The sequence below is a fragment of the Panulirus ornatus genome, chromosome 39 (genome assembly GCF_036320965.1).
Source record: "Panulirus ornatus isolate Po-2019 chromosome 39, ASM3632096v1, whole genome shotgun sequence".
NCBI lineage: Eukaryota > Metazoa > Arthropoda > Malacostraca > Decapoda > Palinuridae > Panulirus > Panulirus ornatus.
Genome location: NC_092262.1, coordinates 14620211 through 14644713, shown reverse-complemented (window position 1 = coordinate 14644713; position 24503 = coordinate 14620211). Strand labels below are relative to the sequence as shown.

Here is a 24503-nt window from a genome sequence, read left to right as displayed (position 1 = left end):
TTATCCTATGCATGTATAGGCCATTCAGTAGTCCATGCAGTCTTGGGAGGGGGAAAAAAGGGTTGAGGGAAAAACACGCATTGGTGAAGGGGGGAAATTGGGAAGTGATCACAGGCAGTGATGAGGTAAAAAGGAGATGGAGTGAATCAGTTGAAGGATGTGGAGCATATTTGGGATGTTTAGGCTGTGGAGGTGTGCAAAGTGAGCCATGGAAAGTGGTTTGCTGGAAAGAGAAGAGGTTAAGAAAACCTTGCACGAGATGAAATATGGAAAGGCAGCTCGAGTGGAGGGCACTGAAGTTGAACTTCATAAGAAAGGGGCGACTGTATTGTTGATTGGTTAGTTAGGATTTTCAACGTGTATGAACCATGGTGAGGTGCTTATGGATTGGTGTATGCATGTATAATGCCACTATACAAAAGCAATGGAGACAAAGGTGAATGTTCTGTTACAGAAGCATAAGTTTGCAAAATGTACCTAAAAATTTGTATGAGTGGTGACTGAGATGACAGTGGCATAAACATAGCATCTGACTAGGGAGGAACAAGGTGAAACAGAGTGAAACAAGGATTTGTTTGCAGCATTTATGGATCTGAAGAAAAAAATAAGATACAGCTGATAAAGATGCCTTGTGGAAGGTGTTAAGAATATATGGTGTGGTAAGAAACTTATCACAACCAATAAGGAGCTTTTATCAAGAAAATAAGCCTTGTGTGTGTCAAGTGATTCTATGTGAAGGAAGGTCTGCGGCATGGGTGTGTGTGAGACGTCACCATGGCTGTTTAATCTATTTACAGATGAGGTGGTGAGGGAGGTAAATGCAAGGGTCATGAAGACAGGCAAATAAATAATCTGTTGGGGTTCAGGGTGGACTGGGAAGCAAGTCAGTTGTTGGTTGCTCATGACATGATCCTGACGGTAGATTCTAGAGAGAATCTGCTCAAGTTGGTGACAGAGTTTGGGATATTATTCTCTAAGACTCCAGTCACAGACAGAAGTCCACATCAAGGTCTGGCCTTAACTGAAATAATTTTTATTTTATCTATTTTGCTTTGTCGCTGTCTCCCGCGTTAGCGAGGTAGCATAAGGAAACAGACGAAAGAATGGCCCAACCCACCCACATACACATGTATATACGTACATACACGTCCACACATGCAATTATACATACCTATACATCTCGATGTATACCTATATATACACACAGAGACATGTACGTACATACACATGTACATAATTCATACTGTCTGCCTTTATTCATTCCCATCGCCACCCCGCCACATGAAATAACAACCCCCTCCCCTCCAGGGTTCCCACTCTTTTACTGACATAAAAGTCAAGGCTTTTTCCAGGATATTTCCAGGATCTGTAAATGTTTTCCAGGATATTTTCTACAGGGTTTTCAGCCCACTTAATCTTAAATGGACTTTAATGGACAAACCATCTGGATAACACTGATCATTGGTTTGTGTTTGTTCTACTGAACACATTTATAACTTAGTTACCATGTTAGTTCTAATGATTTTGGATTGGACTTGTATTGACAGGACTATCAAGAACTTTCTGTATGAGGCTGGCTTTCAATGCTTTATAAGCCACAAGATGACCAATTTGCATGATTCAGAAATTTTCTAACTCAGCACTGTGACTAAGGCCAATTACCTAAAATATTGGAAATCTATAGCATTCAAAGGATTTCCATAAAGATCACCATTATTCTAAGCTTGGTAAAAATTCATTTTCATCAACCATACTCTCAATTCTTGATGTTAATAAGTACATGATGCTACTTCTTGGATAATCGCAAACTTATGATTCAGAACTTCAACTAGTTTTCAATGGTTAGTGTCTTCCTATTGTACATGTATATTCTATATCCTTTATAAATTATTACTTGGACTGTGTACAGCTCAAACCAAATGTGTTAAAAATCCAGAGAAGGACTTTGAATCAATATTGCTGAATAGACTGAATTGGCATTATGGATTAAAAAAATTCTTGGCAACATGCACATCTGACCATTCAGTTTCATTCACACCATCTCTAAAACCATTATGAACAATATGAAGCCCAAAAGAGTCAATATTAATGAACATGTTATTATATTCTTTTTCTACTTTATCTTGTAACTTGTCAAATGCTTTCCAATTGACATTTGGACCATACATTGATACTTGTATAATATTTGAAAGACCAAGCTGATGTTCAACACTATTTTCAAAGGCATGTACTAGGTCTACTGCACAGGCATGGCCTAGAAACTCTGAAGTAAAATATCTACTCTGAACTTATCTTCCCAGAACCTAACTAATATATCTAATTGTTTTTTCTGTAATTCTTGATTTAAGGACTCGTCAAATAGCAGCACATATGGCTCACTTCGAAGTTTTTTTTCTAAAATTCCCTTAAAACAAGGAGCTATCCCAAAAACAGAAAGATACATTGATTTAGTTTCCCCACAAGAAAATCCCTTAACAACTCACTCCACTCCCTGCCCTCCTTTCACCCTCCTGCATGTTCAGGCCCCGATCACACAAAATCTTTTTCACTCCATCTTTCCACCTCCAATTTGGTCTCCCTCTTCTCCTCGTTCCCTCCACCTCCGACACATATATCCTCTTGGTCAATCTTTCCTCACTCATTCTCTCCATGTGCCCGAACCATTTCAAAACACCCTCTTCTGCTCTCTCAACCACGCTCTTTTTATTTCCACACATCTCTCTTACCCTTACGTTACTTACTCGATCAAACCACCTCACACCACACATTTTCCTCAAACATCTCATTTCCAGCACGTCCATCCTCCTGCGCACAACTCTATCCATAGCCCACGCCTCGCAACCATACAACATTGTTGGAACCACTATTCCTTCAAACATACCCATTTTTGCTTTCCGAGATAATGTTCTCGACTTCCACACATTCTTCAAGGCTCCCAGAATTTTCGCCCCCTCCCCCACCCTATGATCCACTTCCGCTTCCATGGTTCCATCCGCTGCCAGATCCACTCCCAGATATCTAAAACACTTCACTTCCTCCAGTTTTTCTCCATTCAAACTCACCTCCCAATTGACTTGACCCTCAACCCTACTGTACCTAATAACCTTGCTCTTATTCACATTTACTCTTAACTTTCTTCTTTCACACACTTTACCAAACTCAGTCACCAGCTTCTGCAGTTTCTCACATGAATCAGCCACCAGCGCTGTATCATCAGCGAACAACAACTCACTCACTTCCCAAGCTCTCTCATCCCCAACAGACTTCATACTTGCCCCTCTTTCCAAAACTCTTGCATTCACCTCCCTAACCACCCCATCCATAAACAAATTAAACAACCATGGAGACATCACACACCCCTGCCGCAAACCTACATTCACTGAGAACCAATCACTTTCCTCTCTTCCTACACGTACACATGCCTTACATCCTCGATAAAAACTTTTCACTGCTTCTAACAACTTGCCTCCCACACCATATATTCTTAATACCTTCCACAGAGCATCTATATCAACTCTATCATATGCCTTCTCCACATCCATAAATGCTACATACAAATCCATTTGCTTTTCTAAGTATTTCTCACATACATTCTTCAAAGCAAACACCTGATCCACACATCCTCTACCACTTCTGAAACCACACTGCTCTTCCCCAATCTGCTGCTCTGTACATGCCTTCACCCTCTCAATCAATATCCTCCCATATAATTTACTAGGAATACTCAACAAACTTACACCTCTGTAATTTGAGCACTCACTCTTATCCCCTTTGCCTTTGTACAAAGGCACTATGCACGCATTCCGCCAATCCTCAGGCACCTCACCATGAGTCATACATACATTAAATAACCTTACCAACCAGTCAACAATACAGTCACCCCCTTTTTTAATAAATTCCACTGCAATACCATCCAAACCTGCTGCCTTGCCGGCTTTCATCTTCCGCAAAGCTTTTACTACCTCTTCTCTGTTTACCAAATCATTTTCCCTAACCCTCTCACTTTGTACACCACCTCGACCAAAACACCCTATATCTGCCACTCTATCATCAAACACATTCAACAAACCTTCAAAATACTCACTCCATCTCCTTCTCACATCACCACTACTTGTTATCACCTCCCCATTTGCGCCCTTCACTGAAGTTCCCATTTGCTCCCTTGTCTTACGCACTTTATTTACCTCCTTCCATATATATATATATATATATATATATATATATATATATATATATATATATATATATATATATATATATATATATATATATATATATATATTTTTTTTTTTTTTTTTTTTTTTTTTTTAATACTTTGTCGCTGTCTCCCACGTCTGCGAGGTAGCGCAAGGAAACAGACGAAAGAAATGGCCCAACCCCCCCCCCATACACATGTACATACACACGTCCACACACGCAAATATACATACCTACACAGCTTTCCATGGTTTACCCCAGACGCTTCACATGCCCCGACTCAATCCACTGACAGCACGTCAACCCCTGTATACCACATCGCTCCAATTCACTCTATTCCTTGCCCTCCTTTCACCCTCCTGCATGTTCAGGCCCCGATCACACAAAATCTTTTTCACTCCATCTTTCCACCTCCAATTTGGTCTCCCTCTTCTCCTCGTTCCCTCCACCTCCGACACATATATCCTCTTGGTCAATCTTTCCTCACTCATTCTCTCCATGTGCCCAAACCATTTCAAAACACCCTCTTCTGCTCTCTCAACCACGCTCTTTTTATTTCCACACATCTCTCTTACCCTTACGTTACTTACTCGATCAAACCACCTCACACCACACATTTTCCTCAAACATCTCATTTCCAGCACGTCCATCCTCCTGCGCACAACTCTATCCATAGCCCACGCCTCGCAACCATACAACATTGTTGGAACCACTATTCCTTCAAACATACCCATTTTTGCTTTCCGAGATAATGTTCTCGACTTCCACACATTTTTCAAGGCTCCCAAAATTTTCGCCCCCTCCCCCACCCTATGATCCACCTCCGCTTCCATGGTTCCATCCGCTGACAGATCCACTCCCAGATATCTAAAACACTTCACTTCCTCCAGTTTTTCTCCATTCAAACTCACCTCCCAATTGACTTGACCCTCAACCCTACTGTACCTAATAACCTTATATATACATATATATATATATATATGCTTTGGAATTATCTTGGGAATAAAGGGAATTTGCGAGAGGATGAGCTAAGGAAGTAGCAGAACTGCTGAAGCAGGAGGTGTAGGAGAGTATAAGTGAGTGTAAGGAAGTAGGTTCAACTGATGTGGGTAAAAATGAAAGTGGATGGTAAGAGACTGGTGACTGTTAGTGATTGTGACAATTTAACTGTAAACTGAACAGAACTTGGGCTGCTAAGGAAAATGCCATAGCAAACAAAGCAGGCTGCATATGTATGTCACAAGTTTTTCAGAGAATCTTAAGATTGCGAAATATGCTATCTTAATCTGGTTGAGAAAGATTGGATGTTCATTCCAAAATATTCATTTACTGCAGGAGCCTCATGAGACTGGAAGGGACTCCTTAGGTAGGAAGTGAGTAAGGCAGAGAACCGGAGCAATATGTATTTTGGTAGATTATTTATGCCCAGAAAAGATGTTATTGGCGTAGTTGCAAAGTTTGACGAAATCTTTCAAAATAATGATGTTCTTCAGTGCTCCAAATTGTGTAACACAACTCATGATTTTATTTGACAACAGGTATACATAATCCATTTGACTTATGTGGTGATAAATTCCACTATACTTTGATCATTACATAAAAATTAAACCATTCCCTTGAAATTCATGAACAGGGAAGTGAATTCTAATAACTAAAGGGAAAAAATATTTTTTTTTTTTAAAGTATTGCTGTAAAATTACTACATAGTAATAATAATAATATGTATACCACCTATCAGTTTTCCCTGGGGATAGGGGAGAAAGAATACTTCCCACGTATTCCCTGCACGTTGTAGAATGCGACTAAAAGGGAAAGGAGCGGGGGGCTGGAAATCCTCCCCTCTCTGTTTTTTTTTTAATTTTCCAAAAGAAGGAACAGAGAAGGGGGCTAGGTGAGGATGTTCCCTCAAAGGTCCAGTCCTGTGTTCTTAATGCTACCTTGCTAAAGCGGGGATTGGCGAATAGTATGAAATAGTTGTTTAATTTGTTTATGGATGGGGTTGTTAGGGAGGTAAATGCAAGAGTTTTGGAAAGAGGGGCAAGTATGAAGTCTGTTGGGGATGAGAGAGCTTGGGAAGTGAGTCAGTTGTTGTTCGCTGATCATACAGCGCTGGTGGCTGATTCATGTGAGAAACTGCAGAAGCTGGTGACTGAGTTTGGTAAAGTGTGTGGAAGAAGAAAGTTAAGAGTAAATGTGAATAAGAGCAAGGTTATTAGGTACAGTAGGGTTGAGGGTCAAGTCAATTGGGAGGTGAGTTTGAATGGAGAAAAACTGGAGGAAGTGAAGTGTTTTAGATATCTGGGAGTGGATCTGGCAGCGGATGGAAACATGGAAGCGGAAGTGGATCATAGGGTGGGGGAGGGGGCGAAAATTCTGGGGGCCTTGAAGAATGTGTGGAAGTCGAGAACATTATCTCGGAAAGCAAAAATGGGTATGTTTGAAGGAATAGTGGTTCCAACAATGTTGTATGGTTGCGAGGCGTGGGCTATGGATAGAGTTGTGCGCAGGAGGATGGATGTGCTGGAAATGAGATGTTTGAGGACAATGTGTGGTGTGAGGTGGTTTGATCGAGTGAGTAACGTAAGGGTAAGAGAGTTGTGTGGAAATAAAAAGAGCATGGTTGAGAGAGCAGAAGAGGGTGTTTTGAAGTGGTTTGGGCACATGGAGAGAATGAGTGAGGAAAGATTGACCAAGAGGATATATGTGTCGGAGGTGGAGGGAACGAGGAGAAGAGGGAGACCAAATTGGAGGTGGAAAGATGGAGTGAAAAAGATTTTATGTGATCGGGGCCTGAACATGCAGGAGGGTGAAAGGAGGGCAAGGAATAGAGTGAATTGGAGCGATGTGGTATACCGGGGTTGACGTGCTGTCAGTGGATTGAATCAAGGCATGTGAAGCGTCTGGGGTAAACCATGGAAAGCTGTGTAGGTATGTATATTTGCGTGTGTGGACGTATGTATATACATGTGTATGGGGGGGGGGTTGGGCCATTTCTTTCGTCTGTTTCCTTGCGCTACCTCGCAAACGCGGGAGACAGCGACAAAGTATAATAAAAAAAATAATATATATATATATATCCTCCTGCTGGTGGCTGGTCGATATAAGGGTACCTGGCTAAGGCTGGGGTATTTGTGTTTGCATACACACAATAAAGTAAAAGCAAAGGACAATATATACGGTTAAGAGATATGCCAACATTCCTGAATCTCTCTCCCCATACCACATATACAGTAACAACTAACAGTAATCACATACTTATACATCCAGACAGTCAGATAAGATGGCTGCTAACATGTTAGGGCAGTAGTGCCATGAACAGATGAAGACAGGCTGCATCTGCTCACATCCATTCTCAATCTGCCATGTGTTATACACTAAAACCACAACTCTATATCCACAAAAAGATTAAAATATCAAAATTCTTTGTTTATATTTATATTTATTTTGCTTTGTCGCAGTCTCCAGCGTTAGCAAGGTAGCGCAAGGAAACAGACGAAAGAATGGCCCAACCCACCCACATACACATGTATATACATACACGTCCACACACGCAAATATACATGCTTATACATCTCAATGTACACATATATATACACACACAGACATATACATATATACACATGTACATAATTCACACTGTCTGCCTTTATTTATTCCCATCGCCACCTCGCCACACATGGAATAACAACCCCCTCCCCCCTAATGTGTGCGAGGTAGCGCTAGGAACGGACAACAAAGGCTCCATTCGTTCACACTCAGTCTCTAGCTGTCATGTAATAATGCACCGAAACCACAGCTCCCTTTCCACATCCAGGCCCCACAGAACTTTCCATGGTTTACCCCAGATGCTTCACATGCCCTGGTTCAATCCACTGACAGCATGTCGACCCTGGTACACCACATCAGTCCAATTCACTCTATTCCTTGCATGCCTTTCACCCTCCTGCATGTTCAGGCCCCAATCACTCAAAATCTTTTCACTCCATCTTTCCACCTCCAATTTGGTCTCCCACTTCTCCACGTTCCCTCCACCTCTGACACATATATCCTCTTGGTCAATCTTTCCTCACTCATTCTCTCCATGTGACCAAACCATTTGAAAACACCCTCTTCTGCTTTCTCAACCACACTCTTTTTATTACCACACATCTCTCTTACCCTTACATTACTTACTCGATCAAACCACCTCACACCACATACTGTCCTCAAACATCTCATTCCCAGCACATCCACCCTCCTGCACACAACTCTATCCATAGCCCACACCTCATAACCATACAACATTGTTGGAACCACTATTCCTTCAAACATGCCCATTTTTGCTTTCCGAGATAATGTTCTTGACTAAAACACACTCTTCAACGCTCCCAGAATTTTCACCCCCTCCCCCACCCTATGATTCACTTCTGCTTCCATGGTTCCATCCGCTGCCAAATCCACTCCCAGATATCTAAAAATATACCTGGGAATTGACATGGCAGTGGATGAAGTTACTTAGAGATTCTACATCAGTGAACCTGTTTTATATCAATTCAGTCTGAAATACTTTATGATTTACTAAAGTCACGAGGCTGAAACACTTAAATCATTCATGGGTTGAAAACTTCAGGAAATTCGTACTCTTTAACTTTCAAGGATCACATACCTGAGTCGACCATATATGGACACATTTATCAAAGCTCCCAGATGCTAGGAATTTGCCGTCCGGAGAAAAGGCCACAGAATATACCGGTTCAGTGTGTTTGGTAAGGGTATGGATGCAGGCACCACGCTCTACATCCCACAGTCTCACAGTAGAATCAAACGAAGCACTGTCAATCAAATCTACATGTTAAAATACAAGATCAATTTCACATCCCACACCCTATCATATGCAGAATGCATATGATAGGGTTGATAGGGATGCTTTGTGGGAGGTCTTAAGAGTATATGGCATGGGAGGCAAGCTGCTAGAAGCAGTGAAAAGTTTTTACCAAGGATGTAAGGCATGTGTACGGGTATGAAGGGTATGAAGAGAGTAGAGTGATTGGTTCCCAGTGAAGGCCGGTCTGAGGCAGGGGTGTATGATGTCCCCATGGTTGTTTAATTTGTTTATGGAGGGGGTGGTTAGGGAGGTAAATGCAAGAGTTTTGGAGAGAGGGGAGAGTATACAGTCCACTGAGGATGAGAGGGCCTGGGAGGAGAGTCAGTTGCTGTTAGCAGATGATACATCTCTAGTGGCTGATTCGAGTGAGAAACTGCAGAAGTTGGTGACTGAGTTTGGAAAAGTGTGTGAAGAGAAAGTTCAGAGAAAATGTCAATAAGAGCAAGGTCATTAAGTTTAGCAGGGTTGAGGGACAAGTTAACTGGGATATAAGTTTGAATAGAGAAAAATTGGATGAAATGAAGTGTTTTAGATATTTGGGAGTGGACTTAGCAGCAAATGAAACCATGGAAGCAGAAGTGAGTCACAGGGTGGGGAGGGGGCAAAGGTCTTGGAAGTGTTGAAGAATGTGTGGAAGGAGAGAACATTATCTCAGAGGGCAAAAATGGGTTTTATGTTTGAAGGAATAGTAGTTCCAAGAATGTTATATGGTTGCCAGGCATGAGCTATAAATAGGGTTGTATGGAAGAGGGTGGATGTGTTGAAAATGAAATGTTTGAGGACAATATGTGGTGTGAGGTGGTTTGATGAAGTAAGTAATGTAAGGGTAAGAGAGATGTGTGGAAATAAAGAAAGTGGTTGAGAGAGCAGAAGAGGGTATGTTGAAATGGTTTGGACATATGAAGAGAATGAGTGAGGAAAGATTGACAAAGAAGATATAAGTGTCAGAGGTGGAGGGAACAAGGAGAAGCAAGAGACCAACTGGAGGTGGAAAAATGGAGTGAAAAAGATTTTGAGCAATCAGAGCCTGAAGATACAGGAAGGTGAGAGGCGTGCAAGGAATAGAGTGAATTGGAACGATGTGGTATACTCGGACTGACATACTGTCAATGGACTGAACCAGGGCATATGAAACGTATGGGGTAAACCATGGAAAGGTCTGTGGGGTCTGGATGTGGATAGGGAGCTGTTTTTTCAGTGCATTACACAAGTCAGCTAAAGACTGTGTGTGAACTCCACAACATATCTATGATAAGTAATCCAACACACAGCTGCTAATAATACCTACTAAACAGGACTTCAAAACTGACTGTGGCTGCAAGCCTTAAATATAAAACAAAATATTCTCAAGCCCTACACTTACATGTATACAATGTCCCACATGAGAGTTTAAAACAAGGAAGGCATGGGCTCTGAACAGGATACACATGGTAAAAAAACAAGACTCACATGGTTAACAAACAAAGCATGCTTGCATCACCAAGACACATATGGGTAACACACACACTGCAAATAATGAGACCAGGCCAAAACACTCATGAAAAACTGACAAAATAAAAAGGAATACCTTGCGAGAATGAGGTTCATGCTTGGATTATTGGTACCAGGCCCAGTGGGAGACCACTTGATGGTGTAAATCTCCTTACTGTGAGCTTGCAGGTCGTGAACACAGGTGTCCTGCCGCATTGACCAAATCTGTAATAGATTCCAAAATCAATTGCTGCACGAATTAAGAGTTACAAAACATGGTGCCAGAATAAGATACCCAGTTTCACAAAAATTAAGGATAAACTGTTATAAGACTATGTAATCATTCATACATGAGGGATCTACTATTCAGTATGAAGAACACCTGTATAGTAATTTATCCAGCTGTAATGTACAGTGACCTGCATACGCTTACCTCCAATACCATGAACGATAAATATTTCTGCACATTTTCTACACTGACACCAATCCACAACATGAGACTTAATATTAAATTTTCTGCTAAGATGAGACATTTTGAGCAGTAACGCAAAATTTTCTCACCTGAATTCCTCCTAATCAGTAATGGTTGGAAGCATGCTTTAGCTTCACCCCAAAGCCTTTAGACTTTTTCACAACAGAAACTGAACAGAGGATGGTGAGCAAGCTTTAGACACAATACCAAAACTCAAATTCACAGAGAAATTGAGAGTCAGTGACCAGTAAAATAAGTAATCCCCTATCCCTGTGGATGGGAGAATGAAGGGCAGGAGCAGGGGGCTGGAAACCCTCCTCTTCTTGTATTTTAATTTCTAAAGATGGAGCATTAGGCAAAGCCAAGAAAGGAGAGCTCATCCTCCTCAGAGGCTCAGGCTGGGGTGTCTAAATGTGTTTGGATGTAACTAAGATGAAAAGAGAAAGGAAAGGTAGTATGTCTAAGGAAGGGAACCTGGGTGTTCTGGCTCTGGTTAAAGCAAAGTTCAAGAGCAAAGGGGAAGAATGATTTGGGAATGTCTTAAGGGGAAAGAGAAGGTTCAGGCAAGAGCTAAGGAAGGGGTAATATTTCTGCTGAAGGAGTTGTGGGAATGTGGGTATAAATGAAAGTGGATTATAAAGGTGAATAATTATTAGTGCTTCTGCGTCAGGCCAAGAGAAGAATGATGAAGAGAGACATCTGTTTTGGGAGAAGCTGAGTGAGTGTATCAGTAGTTTTCATACAGAAAATCCTGTATTAGTGATGGGTGATATGAATGTGAAAGTTAGTAACAAGGTAGTTGAGGATAAGACTGTGTGGGTGAGAACTGGTTATTCAATGTTGTAAATGGAAAGAGAGAACAGCTTGTGAAGCTATGTGTTGAAAAAGGACTGGTGACCAGGAATACCCAATCTAAAAAGAAGATCTTGGATACAAACAAGTGGAGCAGGAAAGACAGTATGCAAGGTTTACTGGATTACTTGTTGATAGACATGCAAAAGAGAGACTTGGATATAAATATGTTGATAGAGATAGCTGGTGGGATGTCTGTTCATTACCCAGAGGAGGTAAGAGTGAAGATTTGTAAAGGCTTTTAGAAATGACAAGAGATAAACAGGCTGTGAAAGTAAGTGACCTTAAAGAAGCTTGCGTGAAGAGATACCATGAAAGACTGAGGAATGGAAGGTGTTTAAAGTACCCATCTTAGCATGTGCATGAGAATTTTGCAGTATACAGAGGGTGGACAGATGAGAGAGGTTAATAAGTGTTGGGATGACAAACTTAAGTTTGTGGTTAAAGAGAAAAGAGAGACATACGGGTGAGTGGGAGATGTACAACAGAAAGTGCCATGAGGTCAAGAGGTAGGTGAAGGAGCTGAAAAAGAGGGAAAATTAGAATTGGGGCAAGTGAATACCAACAAACTCCAGGAGAAAAAAAAAATTGTTACAGGAGGAGGTTAATAGTGTCAGAAAAACAGAGGACAAGAGAACATCAGTGAAGGAGGCAAATGGTAATTGGCAGAGATGAGGTAAACAGGGAGATAGAGCATGTCCTTTGAAGGATTCTTGAATGCTTGAGGACAGAATGGGTGGTGTGGTGGCAAGAGAAGTGGTGAAAGCCTTGCATAAGATGAAATGTGCAAGACATCTGTAGTGAATGGTATTAAAGTTGAATTTCTCAAGAAAGGAGGTAAATGTGAAGTTGATTGGTTGGTTATGATTTTCAATAAATGTATGGATCATCCCAATCAACTTGTCCCTCAACCATACTAAACCTAATAACCTTGCTTTTCTTCACATTTACTCTCAACTTTCTCCATTCACACACTTTTCAAAACTCATGCCTCCAACTTCTGCAGTTTCTCACACAAATCAGCCACTAGAGCTGCATCATCAGCGAACAACAAGCGACTCACTTCCCAGACCCTCTCATCCCCAACAGACTGCATACTCACCCCTCTCTCCAAAACTCTTGCATTTACCTCCCTAACACCCCATCCATAAACAAATCAAACAACCAGGGGCCATCACAAACCCCTGCCGCAGACCAAGTCACTCTCCTCTCTTCCTGCTCGTACACATGCCTTACATCCTTGGTAAAAACTTTTCACTGCTTCCAGTAACTTACCTCCCACACCATATACTCTTAAAATCTTCCACAAAACATCTCTATCAACCCTACTTAAAATGAATATTAACAAATTTTCATAATGGAATTAAATGACAATCACTATGTTTTGAAGTGTGCAAAATGAACAAACTAATAAAAAGAATGTAAATTTCTTTTATAAAGCTAAAATAAAGCTGAATTATACCATAAATGAATATCAAAGTATTAATTTATAAATCTAACCCTGAGGTAGGTGAGGAAAAATTCTACCTCCGTATTTCCTGTGTGTCGTAGAGGGCAACTAAAGGGGGCAGAAGTGGGATGCTGGAAATCCTCCCCTTATTGTATTACAATTTCTAAATGAAGAAACAGAAAAAGGAGCCAGGCAGGAAGTACTCGGCCTCCTCTAAGGCTCAGATTGGGGTGTCTCAATGTGTGTAGATGTATCTAAGATGAGAACAGAGGAGGGACAGGTAGTATGTTTGAAGAAAGAAACCTGAATGCTCTGGCTCTGAGTGAAACAAAGTTCAAGAATAAAGGGAAGGAAGGTTTTGAAGATGTCTCTACAGTAAAGTCAGGGATTGGCAAGGAGGAGTATATGAGTGTGTGTGTGTATATTTCTCCCCTATCCCTGGGGATAGAGAAAGGATACTTCCCACGAACTCCTCGCATGTCATAAAAGGCAACTAAAGGGGGCATGGCAGGGGGCCGGAAAAAAAAAATTACTTGTATTCAAATTTCTAAAAGGGGTAACAGAAGAAGGAACCAAGCAGGGAGAGCTTATCCTCCTCAAAGGCTCAGTCTGAATGTGTGTAGATGTAACCAAGATGAGAAGAAAGGAGAGACAGAAAGTTTGTTTGAGGAAAGGAACCTGGATGTTTTGGCTCTGAGAGAAAGGAAGCTCAAGGTTAAAGGGGAAGAGTGGTTTGGGAGTAAAGTCAGGGGTTGGTGAGAGGACAAGATCAAAGGAAAGAGTAGCACTACTCCTGAAGCAGGAGTTCTTGGAGCATGTGATAGAGCGTAAGAAAGTAATTTCTCAATTTATGTGGGTAAAACTGAAAGTGCACAAAGAGAGATGGGTGAATATTGATGCCTATGCACCTGGTCATGAAATGAAAGATCATGAGAGGCAAATGTTTTGGGAGCAACTGAGTGAGTGTGTTTGTAGCGTTGATGCACAAGACCGGTTTATAGTGATGGGTGATTTGAATGCAAAGGTGAGTAATGTGGCAGTTGAGGGAATAATTGGTGTACATGGGGTGTTCAGTGTTGTAAATGGAAATGGTGAATGAAAAGGGTGAGGAGCTTGTGGATCTGCATGCTGAGAGTCCTGGTGATTGGGAATACCAGGTTTAAAAAGAGAAATACACATAAGTATATGTATGTGAGTAAGAGATGGTCAGTGTTATTGGATTACATGTTAATTGATGAGCGTGTAAATGTGGGACTTGTGGATGTTAATATGCTGAAAGGGGCAACTGGAGGGATGTCTGATCACTATCTTGTGGAGGCAAAGCTGAAGATTTGTAGAAGTTTCCAGAAAAGAAGAGAGAATGTTGGGGAGAAGAGAGTGGTGAGAATAAGTGAGCTTGGAAGGAGACTTGTGTGAGGAAGTACCAGGAGAGATTGAGTGTAGAATGGCAAAAGGTGACAGCAAGTGACATGAGGGGAGTGAGGGAGGAATGGGATGTATTTAGGGAAGCAGTCATGGCTTGTGCAAAAGATGCATGTGGCATGAGAAAGGTGGGAGATGGGCAGATTAGAAAGGGTAATGAGTGGTGGGATGAAGAAGTAAGGTTGTTAGTGAAAAAGAAGAGAGAGGCGTTTGGATGATTCTTGCAGGTAAGTAGTGCAAATGACTGGGAGATGTATAAAAGAAAGTGGCAGGAAGTGAAAAGTGCAGTAGGTGAAAAAGAGGGCAAAGGAGTGTTGGGGTGAGAGAGTATCATCAAATTTCAGGGAGGATAAAAAGATGTTTTGGAAGGTGGTAAATAATGTGCATAAGACAAGAGAACAAATGGGAACATCCGTGAAGGGGGCAAATGGGGAGGTGGTGACATGTAGTGATGAAGTGAAGAGGAGATTGAGTGAGTATTTTGAAGGTGTGTTGAACATGCTTGATGATATAGAGTGACAGATATAGAGCGTTTTGGTCGGGGTGGTGTACAAAGTGAGAGAGTCAGGGAGAAAGGTTTGGTAAACAGAGAAAAGGTAGTGAAAGCTTTGCGGAAGATAAAAGCCAGCAAGGTGGCTGGTTTGGATGGTATTGCAGTGGTATTGCAGTTGGTATTACCAACCGATCAACAACACAGTCACCCCCTTTTTTAAAAAAGGGGGTGATTGTGTTGTTGATTGCTTGGTAAGGATATTCAGTGTCTGTATGGATCATGGTGAGGTGCCTGAGGACTGGCAGAATGCATACATAGTGCCATTGTACAAAGACAAAGGGAACAAAGGTGAGTGATCCAATTACAGAGCCATAAGTTTGTTGGGAATTCTTGAAAAATTATAAGGGAGGGTATTGATTGAGAAGGTACAGGCATGTGCAGAGCATCAGATTGGGGAAGAGCAGTGTGGTTTCAGAGATGGTAGAGGATGTGTGGATCAGGTGTTTGCTTTGAAGAAAGTGTGTGAAAAAACTTGGAAAAACAGGTGGATTTGTATGTAGCATTTACGGACCTGGAAAAGACACATGATAGGGTTGATAGAGATGCTGTGTGGAAGGTTTTAAGAGTATATGGTGTGGGAGGTATGTTGCTAGAAGCAGTGAAAAGTTTTCACCAAAGATGTAAGGCATGTGTACAAGTAGGAAGAGGAGAGTGATTGGTACCCAATGAATGTTGGTTTGCAGCAGGAGTGCGTGATGTCCCCATGTTTGTTTACTTTGTTAATGGATGGGGTTGTTAGGGAGGTGAATGCAAGAGTTTTGGAGAGAGGGACAAGTATGCAGTCTATTGTTGATGAGAGGGCTTGGGAAGTGAGGGCTTGGGAAGTGAGTCAGTTGTTGTTCGCTGAAGATACAGCACTGATAGCTGATTCGGGCGAGAAACTGCAGAGGTTGGTGACTGAGTTTGGTAAAGTGTGTGAAAGAGGAAAGTTGAGAGTAAATGTGAATAAGAGCAAGGTTATGAGGTTCAGTAGGATTGAGGGACAAGTTAACTGGGAGGTAAGTTTGAATAGAGAAAAATTGGAAGTGAAGTTTTTTTTTTTAGATATCTGGGAGTGGATGGAACCATGGAAGCAGAAGTAAGTCACAGGGTGGGGTAGGAGGCGAAGGTTCTGGGAGCATTAAAGAATGTGTGCAAGGTGAGAACGTTATCTCGAAGAGCAAATATGGGTATGTTTGAAGGCATAGCGGTTCCAACAATGTATATGGTTGCGAGGCATGGGCTATGGATAGGATTGTACAGAGGAGGGTGGATGTGTTGGAAATGAAATGTTTGAGGACAGTATGTGGTGTGAGGTAATTTGATTGAGTAAGTAATGAAAGGGTAAGAGAGATGTGTGGTAATAAAAAGAGTGTGGTTGAGAGAGCAGAAGAGGGGGTGTTGAAATGGTTTGAACACATGGAGAGAATGAGTGAGGATAGATTGACAAAGAGGATATATGTGTTTGAGGTGGAGGGAACAAGGAGAAGTGGGAGACCAAACTGGAGGTGGAGGGATGGAGTGAAGAAGATTGTGAGCAATTGGGGCCTGAACATACAGGAGGGTGAAAGGCATGCAAGGAATAGAGTGAATTGGAATTATGTATACCATGGTTGACGTGCTGTCAATGGACTGAACCAGGGCATGTGAAGCATCTGGGGTAAACCATGGAAAGGTCTGCAGGCCTAGATGTGAAAATGGAGCTGTGGTTTCAGTGCAATACACATAACAGCTAAAGATTAAGTATGAGTGAAAGTGGCCCCCTTCTCTGTTCCTCCACTGACAGCACGTCAGCCCCGGTATACCACATCGTTCCAATTCACTCTATTCCTTGCACGCTTTTCACCCGGTATGTTCAGGCCCCAATCGCTGAAAACCTTTTTCACTCCATCCTTCCACTTCCAACTTGGTCTCCCACTTCTCATTCCCTCCACCCCTGCCACATAGATCCTCTCTGTCAATCTTTCCTCACTCATTCTCTCCATGTGACCAAACCATTTCAATACACAGTCTTCTGCTCTCACAACCACACTCTTTTTATTACCACACATCTCTCTTACCCTTTCATTACTTACTCAAAAAAAACAAATTACCTCACACCACATACTGTCCTCAAACATTTCATTTACAACACATCCACCCCTCCATACAACCCTATCTATAGCCCATGCCTCACAACCATATAAAATTGTTGGAACCACTATTCATTCCAACATACCCAATTTTGCTCTCTGAGATAGCGTTCTCACCTTCTACACGTTCTTCAACGCTCCCACAACCTTCGCCCCTCCCCCACCCTATGACTCACTTCCACTTCCATGTTTACATCTGCTGCAAGATCCACTCCCAGATGTCTAAAACACTTCACTTCCTCCAGTTTTTCACCATTCACACTTACCTCCCAAATGACTTGTCCCTCAACCCTATGGAACCTAATAACCTTGCTCTTATTCACATTTACTCTCAGCTTTCTTCTTGCACACACTTTACCAAACTCCCAAACTCAGTAACCAACCTCTGCAGTTTCTCACACTAATCAGCCACCAGTGCTGTATCATCAGCGAACAACAACTGACTCACTTCCCAAGCCCTCTCATCTACAACAGACTGCATAATTGCACCTCTCTCCAAAACTCTTGCATTCACCTCCCTAACAACCCCATCCATAAACAAATTAAACAACCACGAAGATATCATGCATCCTTGCACAAACCAACACTCACTGGGAACCAATCACTTTCCTCTCTTCCAACTCATACACATGCCTTACCTCCTTGATAAAAACTCTTCACTGCTTCTAGCAACTTACCTCCCACACCATATATTTTTAATACCTTCCACAGAGCATCTATATCATCAACTCTTATCATATGCCTTCTCCAGATCCATAAATGCTACATACAAATCCATCTGTTTTTCTAAGTATTTCTCACATACATTCTTCAAAGAAAACACCTGATCCACACATCCTCTACCATTTCTGAAACCACACAGCTCTTCCCAAATCTGATGCTCTATACATGCCTTCACCCTCTAAATCAATACCCTCCCATATAATTTCCCAGGAATACTCAACAAACTTATACCTCTGTAATTTGAGCTCTCACCTTTATCCCCTTTGCCTTTGTATAATGGCACTATGCATGCATTCTGCCAATCCTCAGGCACTTCACTATGAACCATACATTCATTGAATATCCTCACCAACCAGTCAACACTACTGTCACCCCCTTTTTTAATAAATTCCACAGCAATACCATCCAAACCCACCACTTGCCAGCTTTCATCTTCTGCAAAGCTTTCACTACTACTTGTCTCTCTACCAAATCCTTTTCCCTGACCCTCTCGCTTCGCACACCACCTCAACCAAAACACCCTATATCTGCCACTCTATCATCAAACACGTTCAACAAACCTTCAAAATACTCACTCCATCTCCCTCTTACTTCACCACTACTTGTTATTACCTCCCCATTTGCCCCCTTCACCGATGTTCCCATTTGTTCTCTTGTCTTACACACTTTATTCACCTCCTTCCAAAACATCTTTTTATTCTCCCAAAAATTTAATGATACTCTCTCACCCCAACTCTCATTTGCACCTTTCTCTTGACCTCTTGCCTCTTTTTTTTATACATCTCCCAGTCATTTGCACTACTTCCCTGCAAAAATTGTCCAAATGCCTCTCTCTTCTCTTACACTAATAATCTTACTTCTTCATCCCACCACTCACTACCCTTTCTAATCTTCCCACCTCCCACCTTTCTCATGCCACAGGCATCTTTTGCGCAAGCCATCACTGCTTCCCTAAATACATCCCATTCCTCCCCCACTCCCCTTACGTCATTTGCTCTCACCTTTTTCCATTCTGCACTCAATCTCTCCTGGCACTCCCTCACAAAAGTCTCCTTTCCAAGCTCCCTTATTCTCATCACTCTTCACCCCAACATTCTCTCTTCTTTTCTGAAAACCTCTACAAATCTTCACCTTCGCCTCCACAAGATAATGATCAAACATCCCTCCAGTTGCCCCTCTCAGCACATTAACATCCAAAAGTCTCTCTTTCACACGCCTATCAATTAACACTTAATCCAGTAACGCTCTCTGGCCATCTCTCCTACTTACATATGCATACTTATGTATATCTCTCTTTTTAAACCAGGTATTCCCAATCATCAGTCCTTTTTCAGCACACAAATCTGCATGCTCTTCACCATTTCCATTTACAACACTGAACACCTCATTACACCAATTATACCCTCAACTGCCACGTTACTCACCTATGCATTCAAATCACCTATCACTATAACCCAGTCTCGTGCATCAAAGCTGCTAACACACTCACTCAGTTGCTCCTAAAACACTTGCCTCTCATGATCTTTTTCGTCATGACCAGGTGCATAGGCACCGAAATCACCCATCTCTCTCCATCTACTTTCAGTTTTACCCATATCAATCTAGAGTTTACTTTCTTACACTCTATCACATACTCCCACAACTCCTCCTTCAGGAGTATTGCTACTCCTTCCTTTGCTCTTGTCCTCTCACCAACCCCTGACTTTATTCCCAAGACATTTCTAAACCACTTTTCCACTTTACCCTTGAGCTTCGTTTCACTCAGAGCCAAAACATCCAGGTTCCTTTCCTTAAACATACTACCTATCTCTCCTTTTTTCTCATCTTGGTTACATCCAAACACATTTAGACACCCCAATCTGAGCCTTCGAGGAGGATGAGCACTCCCCGCAAGGCTCCTTCTTCTGTTTCCCCTTTTAGAAATTTAAAATACAAGTAGGGGAGGTTTCCAGCCCCTGCTTCCATCCCCTTTAGTTGCCTTCTACGACACGCGGGAATGCATGGGAAGTATTCTTTCTCCCTTATCCCCAGGGATACCGAGTCATCAATATCTGTCACAAAGTCATAATAAAAATATCAAATATAATATGAATAAAGAAAACAGTTAATAAAAAATAAAGTATTTCACACTTACCAGCTTGGCATCAGACACTGATGATGATATGTGGGTGGTGAGTCAAGCATGGGTGGTGGGGTGTAGGGTTAGGCAATTTCTGACTGGCTGGGACAGCACGTGTTGCACCTTTGGGATGGCTGAGTTGTGTCTACAAAAACTTAATGGTCAGACTAGCGTGCTATGATTAGCAGATAAGTCTACCATGTCAGGAGGTGTCAATGTCATTTTTCTACACTCAAAATAAAATCATTGCCTTTTTCTGAGCACTGTTCGTGACTTGAGTTTTCATTTTCTCTGGACTTTCAACTTTATGCACCATAAAAACAGTGGACTTCTCCACTAGCCACCAAACAGGGGGGATGTCTAGATAGTATTTTAAACAAATCAGGTATGAGCCACATTGATCAAAATCACATTTCTGCATGAAATGCCTTGTATACGAAATGTAATTGTGCAGTCCCATAATCTTAACAGGAAACAAGTTAATCATCAGTGAGGAAAAGGAAACCCAACATATTCCCAATTTCCACTTATTAACTACACCTATCTGTGCACAGTGGTGAGTGGGATAAGGTAACCTTTGCTGTTTTTCACTTTTCCTATTAATAAGAAAACTCAATTTCATCTCACCTTAAGAGTCATATCATCTGAACACGATGCAAGGAGGTTACCCTGAGGATCCCATTTGATGGCATTAACCTCATTTGTGTGCCCTTGGAATGACTTGATAGGTTTATCCTGGCCAAGTTGACAAACATGTATACACTGGTCTGTCGAACAACTGGCAAATGAAGTATTTGTCTGCCAGTCCACATCTAAGGCTGGGGCTGAGTGAAAGGCAAACTGTTGAGTGCAGTGTCCAGAGGATGCATCCCATATAATTGTTGTCTGAAAGACGAACAGGAGTTAATTTTCTTAAAGAATGGATACTGAAAAAGTTAAAACATTTCCAAGCTTTTGGTATTGCGAAAATTATATAATCTTTACCTATCTATACATCACCTTTACTCCATACCCAATTCCTTAAGGTGAATTAGGTACACCCATCAAAATATTAACCATTATTTTTGTTACACAATACTACAAAATGGATGTAAGATTTCCACAAATGCTCTTATGTCTTGCCGTGTTTCCTAACATCTATTTCTCAGTTTGCATAGAACACAGCATAAGTAGCAGAGTATTATGTTTTCAAAGTTATAGTGTGCGTTATTTATTTTCAGTTTTGTGAATAAAAACCATACAGAGCAGGTATCATAATCACTAAGAAATGTGTCCTGTATTCATACTTACTAACCCTACCAAGAGAACAGGAATCAGAGCATTCATTCTGAAATCAAGTGGACCCACTGGCAAAGATTATTCATTTGCTGGGTGTACATATAACAACCACAAATCACTCATATGAATCCTCAGACCAAGATCAGTGTGTCGAAAAGACGTGGGCTACCAAAATCATAAAGTGCTCCTTCCTTTTTTATTTTGTGCTTACCCAATTAATCAATTAAGACCAACATCTCCATTCATATCCTGTCCCTGTGCTATATTCTTCCACCACATCTAATCCCTGATCAATCCTCTGGCATCTCTATCTGAGACATCCTTTTTTTTTTTTTTTTTGCTTTGTCGCTGTCTCCCGCGTTTGCGAGGTAGCGCAAGGAAACAGACGAAAGAAATGGCCCAACCCACCCCCATACCCATGTATATACATACGTCCACACACGCAAATATACATACCTACACAGCTTTCCATGGTTTACCCCAGACGTTCACCTGCCCTGATTCAATCCACTGACAGCACGTCAACCCCGGTATACCACATCACTCCAATTCACTCTATTCCTTGCCCTCCTTTCATCCTCCTGCATGTTCAGGCCCCGATCACACAAAATCTTTTTCACTCCATCTTTCCACCTCCAATTTGGTCTCCCTCTTCTCCTCGTTCCCTCCACCTCCGACACATATATCCTCTTGGTCAATCTTTCCTCACTCATTCTCTCCATGTGCCCAAACCATTTCAAAACACCCTCTTCTGCTCTCTCAACCACGCTCTTTTTATTTCCACACATCTCTCTTACCCTTACGTTACTTACTTGATCAAACCACCTCACACCACACATTGTCCTCAAACATCTCATTTCCAGCACATCCATCCTCCTGCGCACCACTCTATCCATAGCCCACGCCTCGCAACCATACAACATTGTTGGAACCACTATTCCTTCAAACATACCCATTTTTGCTTTCCGAGATGATGTTCTCGACTTCCACACATTCTTCAAGGCTCCCAGAATTTTCGCCCCCTCCCCCATCCTATGATCCACTTCCGCTTCCATGGTTCCATCCGCTGCCAGATCCACTCCCAGATATCTAAAACACTTCACTTCCTCCAGTTTTTCTCCATTCAAACTCACCTCCCAATTGACTTGACCCTCAACCCTACTGTACCTAATAACCTTGCTCTTATTCACATTTACTCTTAACTTTCTTCTTTCACACACTTTACCAAACTCAGTCACCAGCTTCTGCAGTTTCTCACATGAATCAGCCACCAGTGCTGTATCATCAGCGAACAACAACTGACTCACTTCCCAAGCTCTCTCATCCCCAACAGACTTCATACTTGCCCCTCTTTCCAAAACTCTTGCATTCACCTCCCTAACAACCCCATCCATAAACAAATTAAACAACCATGGAGACATCACACACCCCTGCCGCAAACCTACATTCACTGAGAACCAATCACTTTCCTCTCTTCCTACACGTACACATGCCTTACATCCTCGATAAAAACTTTTCACTGCTTCTAACAACTTGCCTCCCACACCATATATTCTTAATACCTTCCACAGAGCATCTCTATCAACTCTATCATATGCCTTCTCCAGATCCATAAATGCTACATACAAATCCATTTGCTTTTCTAAGTATTTCTCACATACATTCTTCAAAGCAAACACCTGATCCACACATCCTCTACCACTTCTGAAACCACACTGCTCTTCCCCAATTTGATGCTCTGTACATGCCTTCACCCTCTCAATCAATACCCTCCCATATATTTTACCAGGAATACTCAACAAACTTATACCTCTGTAATTTGAGCACTCACTCTTATCCCCTTTGCCTTTGTACAATGGCACTATGCACGCATTCCGCCAATCCTCAGGCACCTCACCATGAGTCATACATACATTAAATAACCTTACCAACCAGTCAACAATACAGTCACCCCCTTTTTTAATAAATTCCACTGCAATACCATCCAAACCTGCTGCCTTGCCTTGCCTATCTATTTCTTCTCGGCGTATCTTCCCTTGTACTTTCTACTGTACCATTATTTTTTAGACCAACCTATCACCTTTCATGCATTGTACGGAATCATACCATCCCAGAGAGCTTTCACCCACATATCTTTCTAATGATTATTTCACACCACATATCCTCATATTCATTTTCATTCCGTTAATTCTTATTTGACTATAATACAAACATTAACCGTATCTAGTGCTCTTATTTTTTCACCTACCTTGGCCTGTATACATTACAGCTTCAAATCTATACATCAAGTTGGAACAAGGCATCCCTCATGAAAGCTTATTACACATGCCATGCTTAAAATATCCCCGATTCACCAGAATTTTTGGTGGATCTCCAAATTTTTCCTTTCTGTAAATCCTTTCACATTTAACTTTCTCAATAGAATCCTCCTACACTTTACTCCCAAACGTTCAAAATCTAGACCTTGTTCTTCCCCAGGCAAAATGATCTTCCATTATCTCTCATCCCTTTCAAAAATTAGTGTCTTACTTTTACTTATTTGTTTTTTAACACTGGAGGCCCCAGTCACAGACAAGACCAATTTCTTCTATAAAATCAATCATGGCTGGGCCTTACTTTAAATATGAAGAAGTTAATAAAAGAGAAAAAGAAGAGACAAGGAAATGTATTTACGATTTTGAAGGAAGTGAAAACCTGTCTTTTCAAAGTTCCAAGTCATTACTATTGGGAGTTATTTGCATTCACTTTCAAAATCCTCCCCTTAACACAAATCATCAAAATGGCCCACCATTCTTACTAGCATGTTCCCTCATTTAGCTAAAAGCAGAACATTATCAGCACAGGGAAACTGGCAATTTCCATTTTGTACCTCCATAGTGAAGCTCTCTGCATGCAACCTCACCCCCAAGGTTTGGACAGGTGGCAAGTGTTTAGCTGATGCTCCCACAGATTCTATGTGCAAACCAGCCACTCATTAAACTTTAGGGAGAAT

General features: G+C 41.5%; 1 protein-coding gene across 2 annotated transcripts in view; it reads right to left on the bottom strand.

The window, feature by feature from the left end:
* Positions 1-24503, bottom strand: part of ebi (transducin beta like ebi) — a 100425-nt gene that overhangs the window by 8016 nt on the left and 67906 nt on the right. For both annotated transcript variants that reach the window (XM_071685247.1, XM_071685246.1), the window contains 3 exons: positions 20861-21118; positions 10629-10756; positions 8843-9008 (listed from right to left, as the gene is read on the bottom strand). In XM_071685247.1, coding sequence (XP_071541348.1) covers positions 8843-9008; positions 10629-10756; positions 20861-21118 — 552 coding nt within the window. The remainder of the gene's footprint in view (positions 1-8842; positions 9009-10628; positions 10757-20860; positions 21119-24503) is intronic.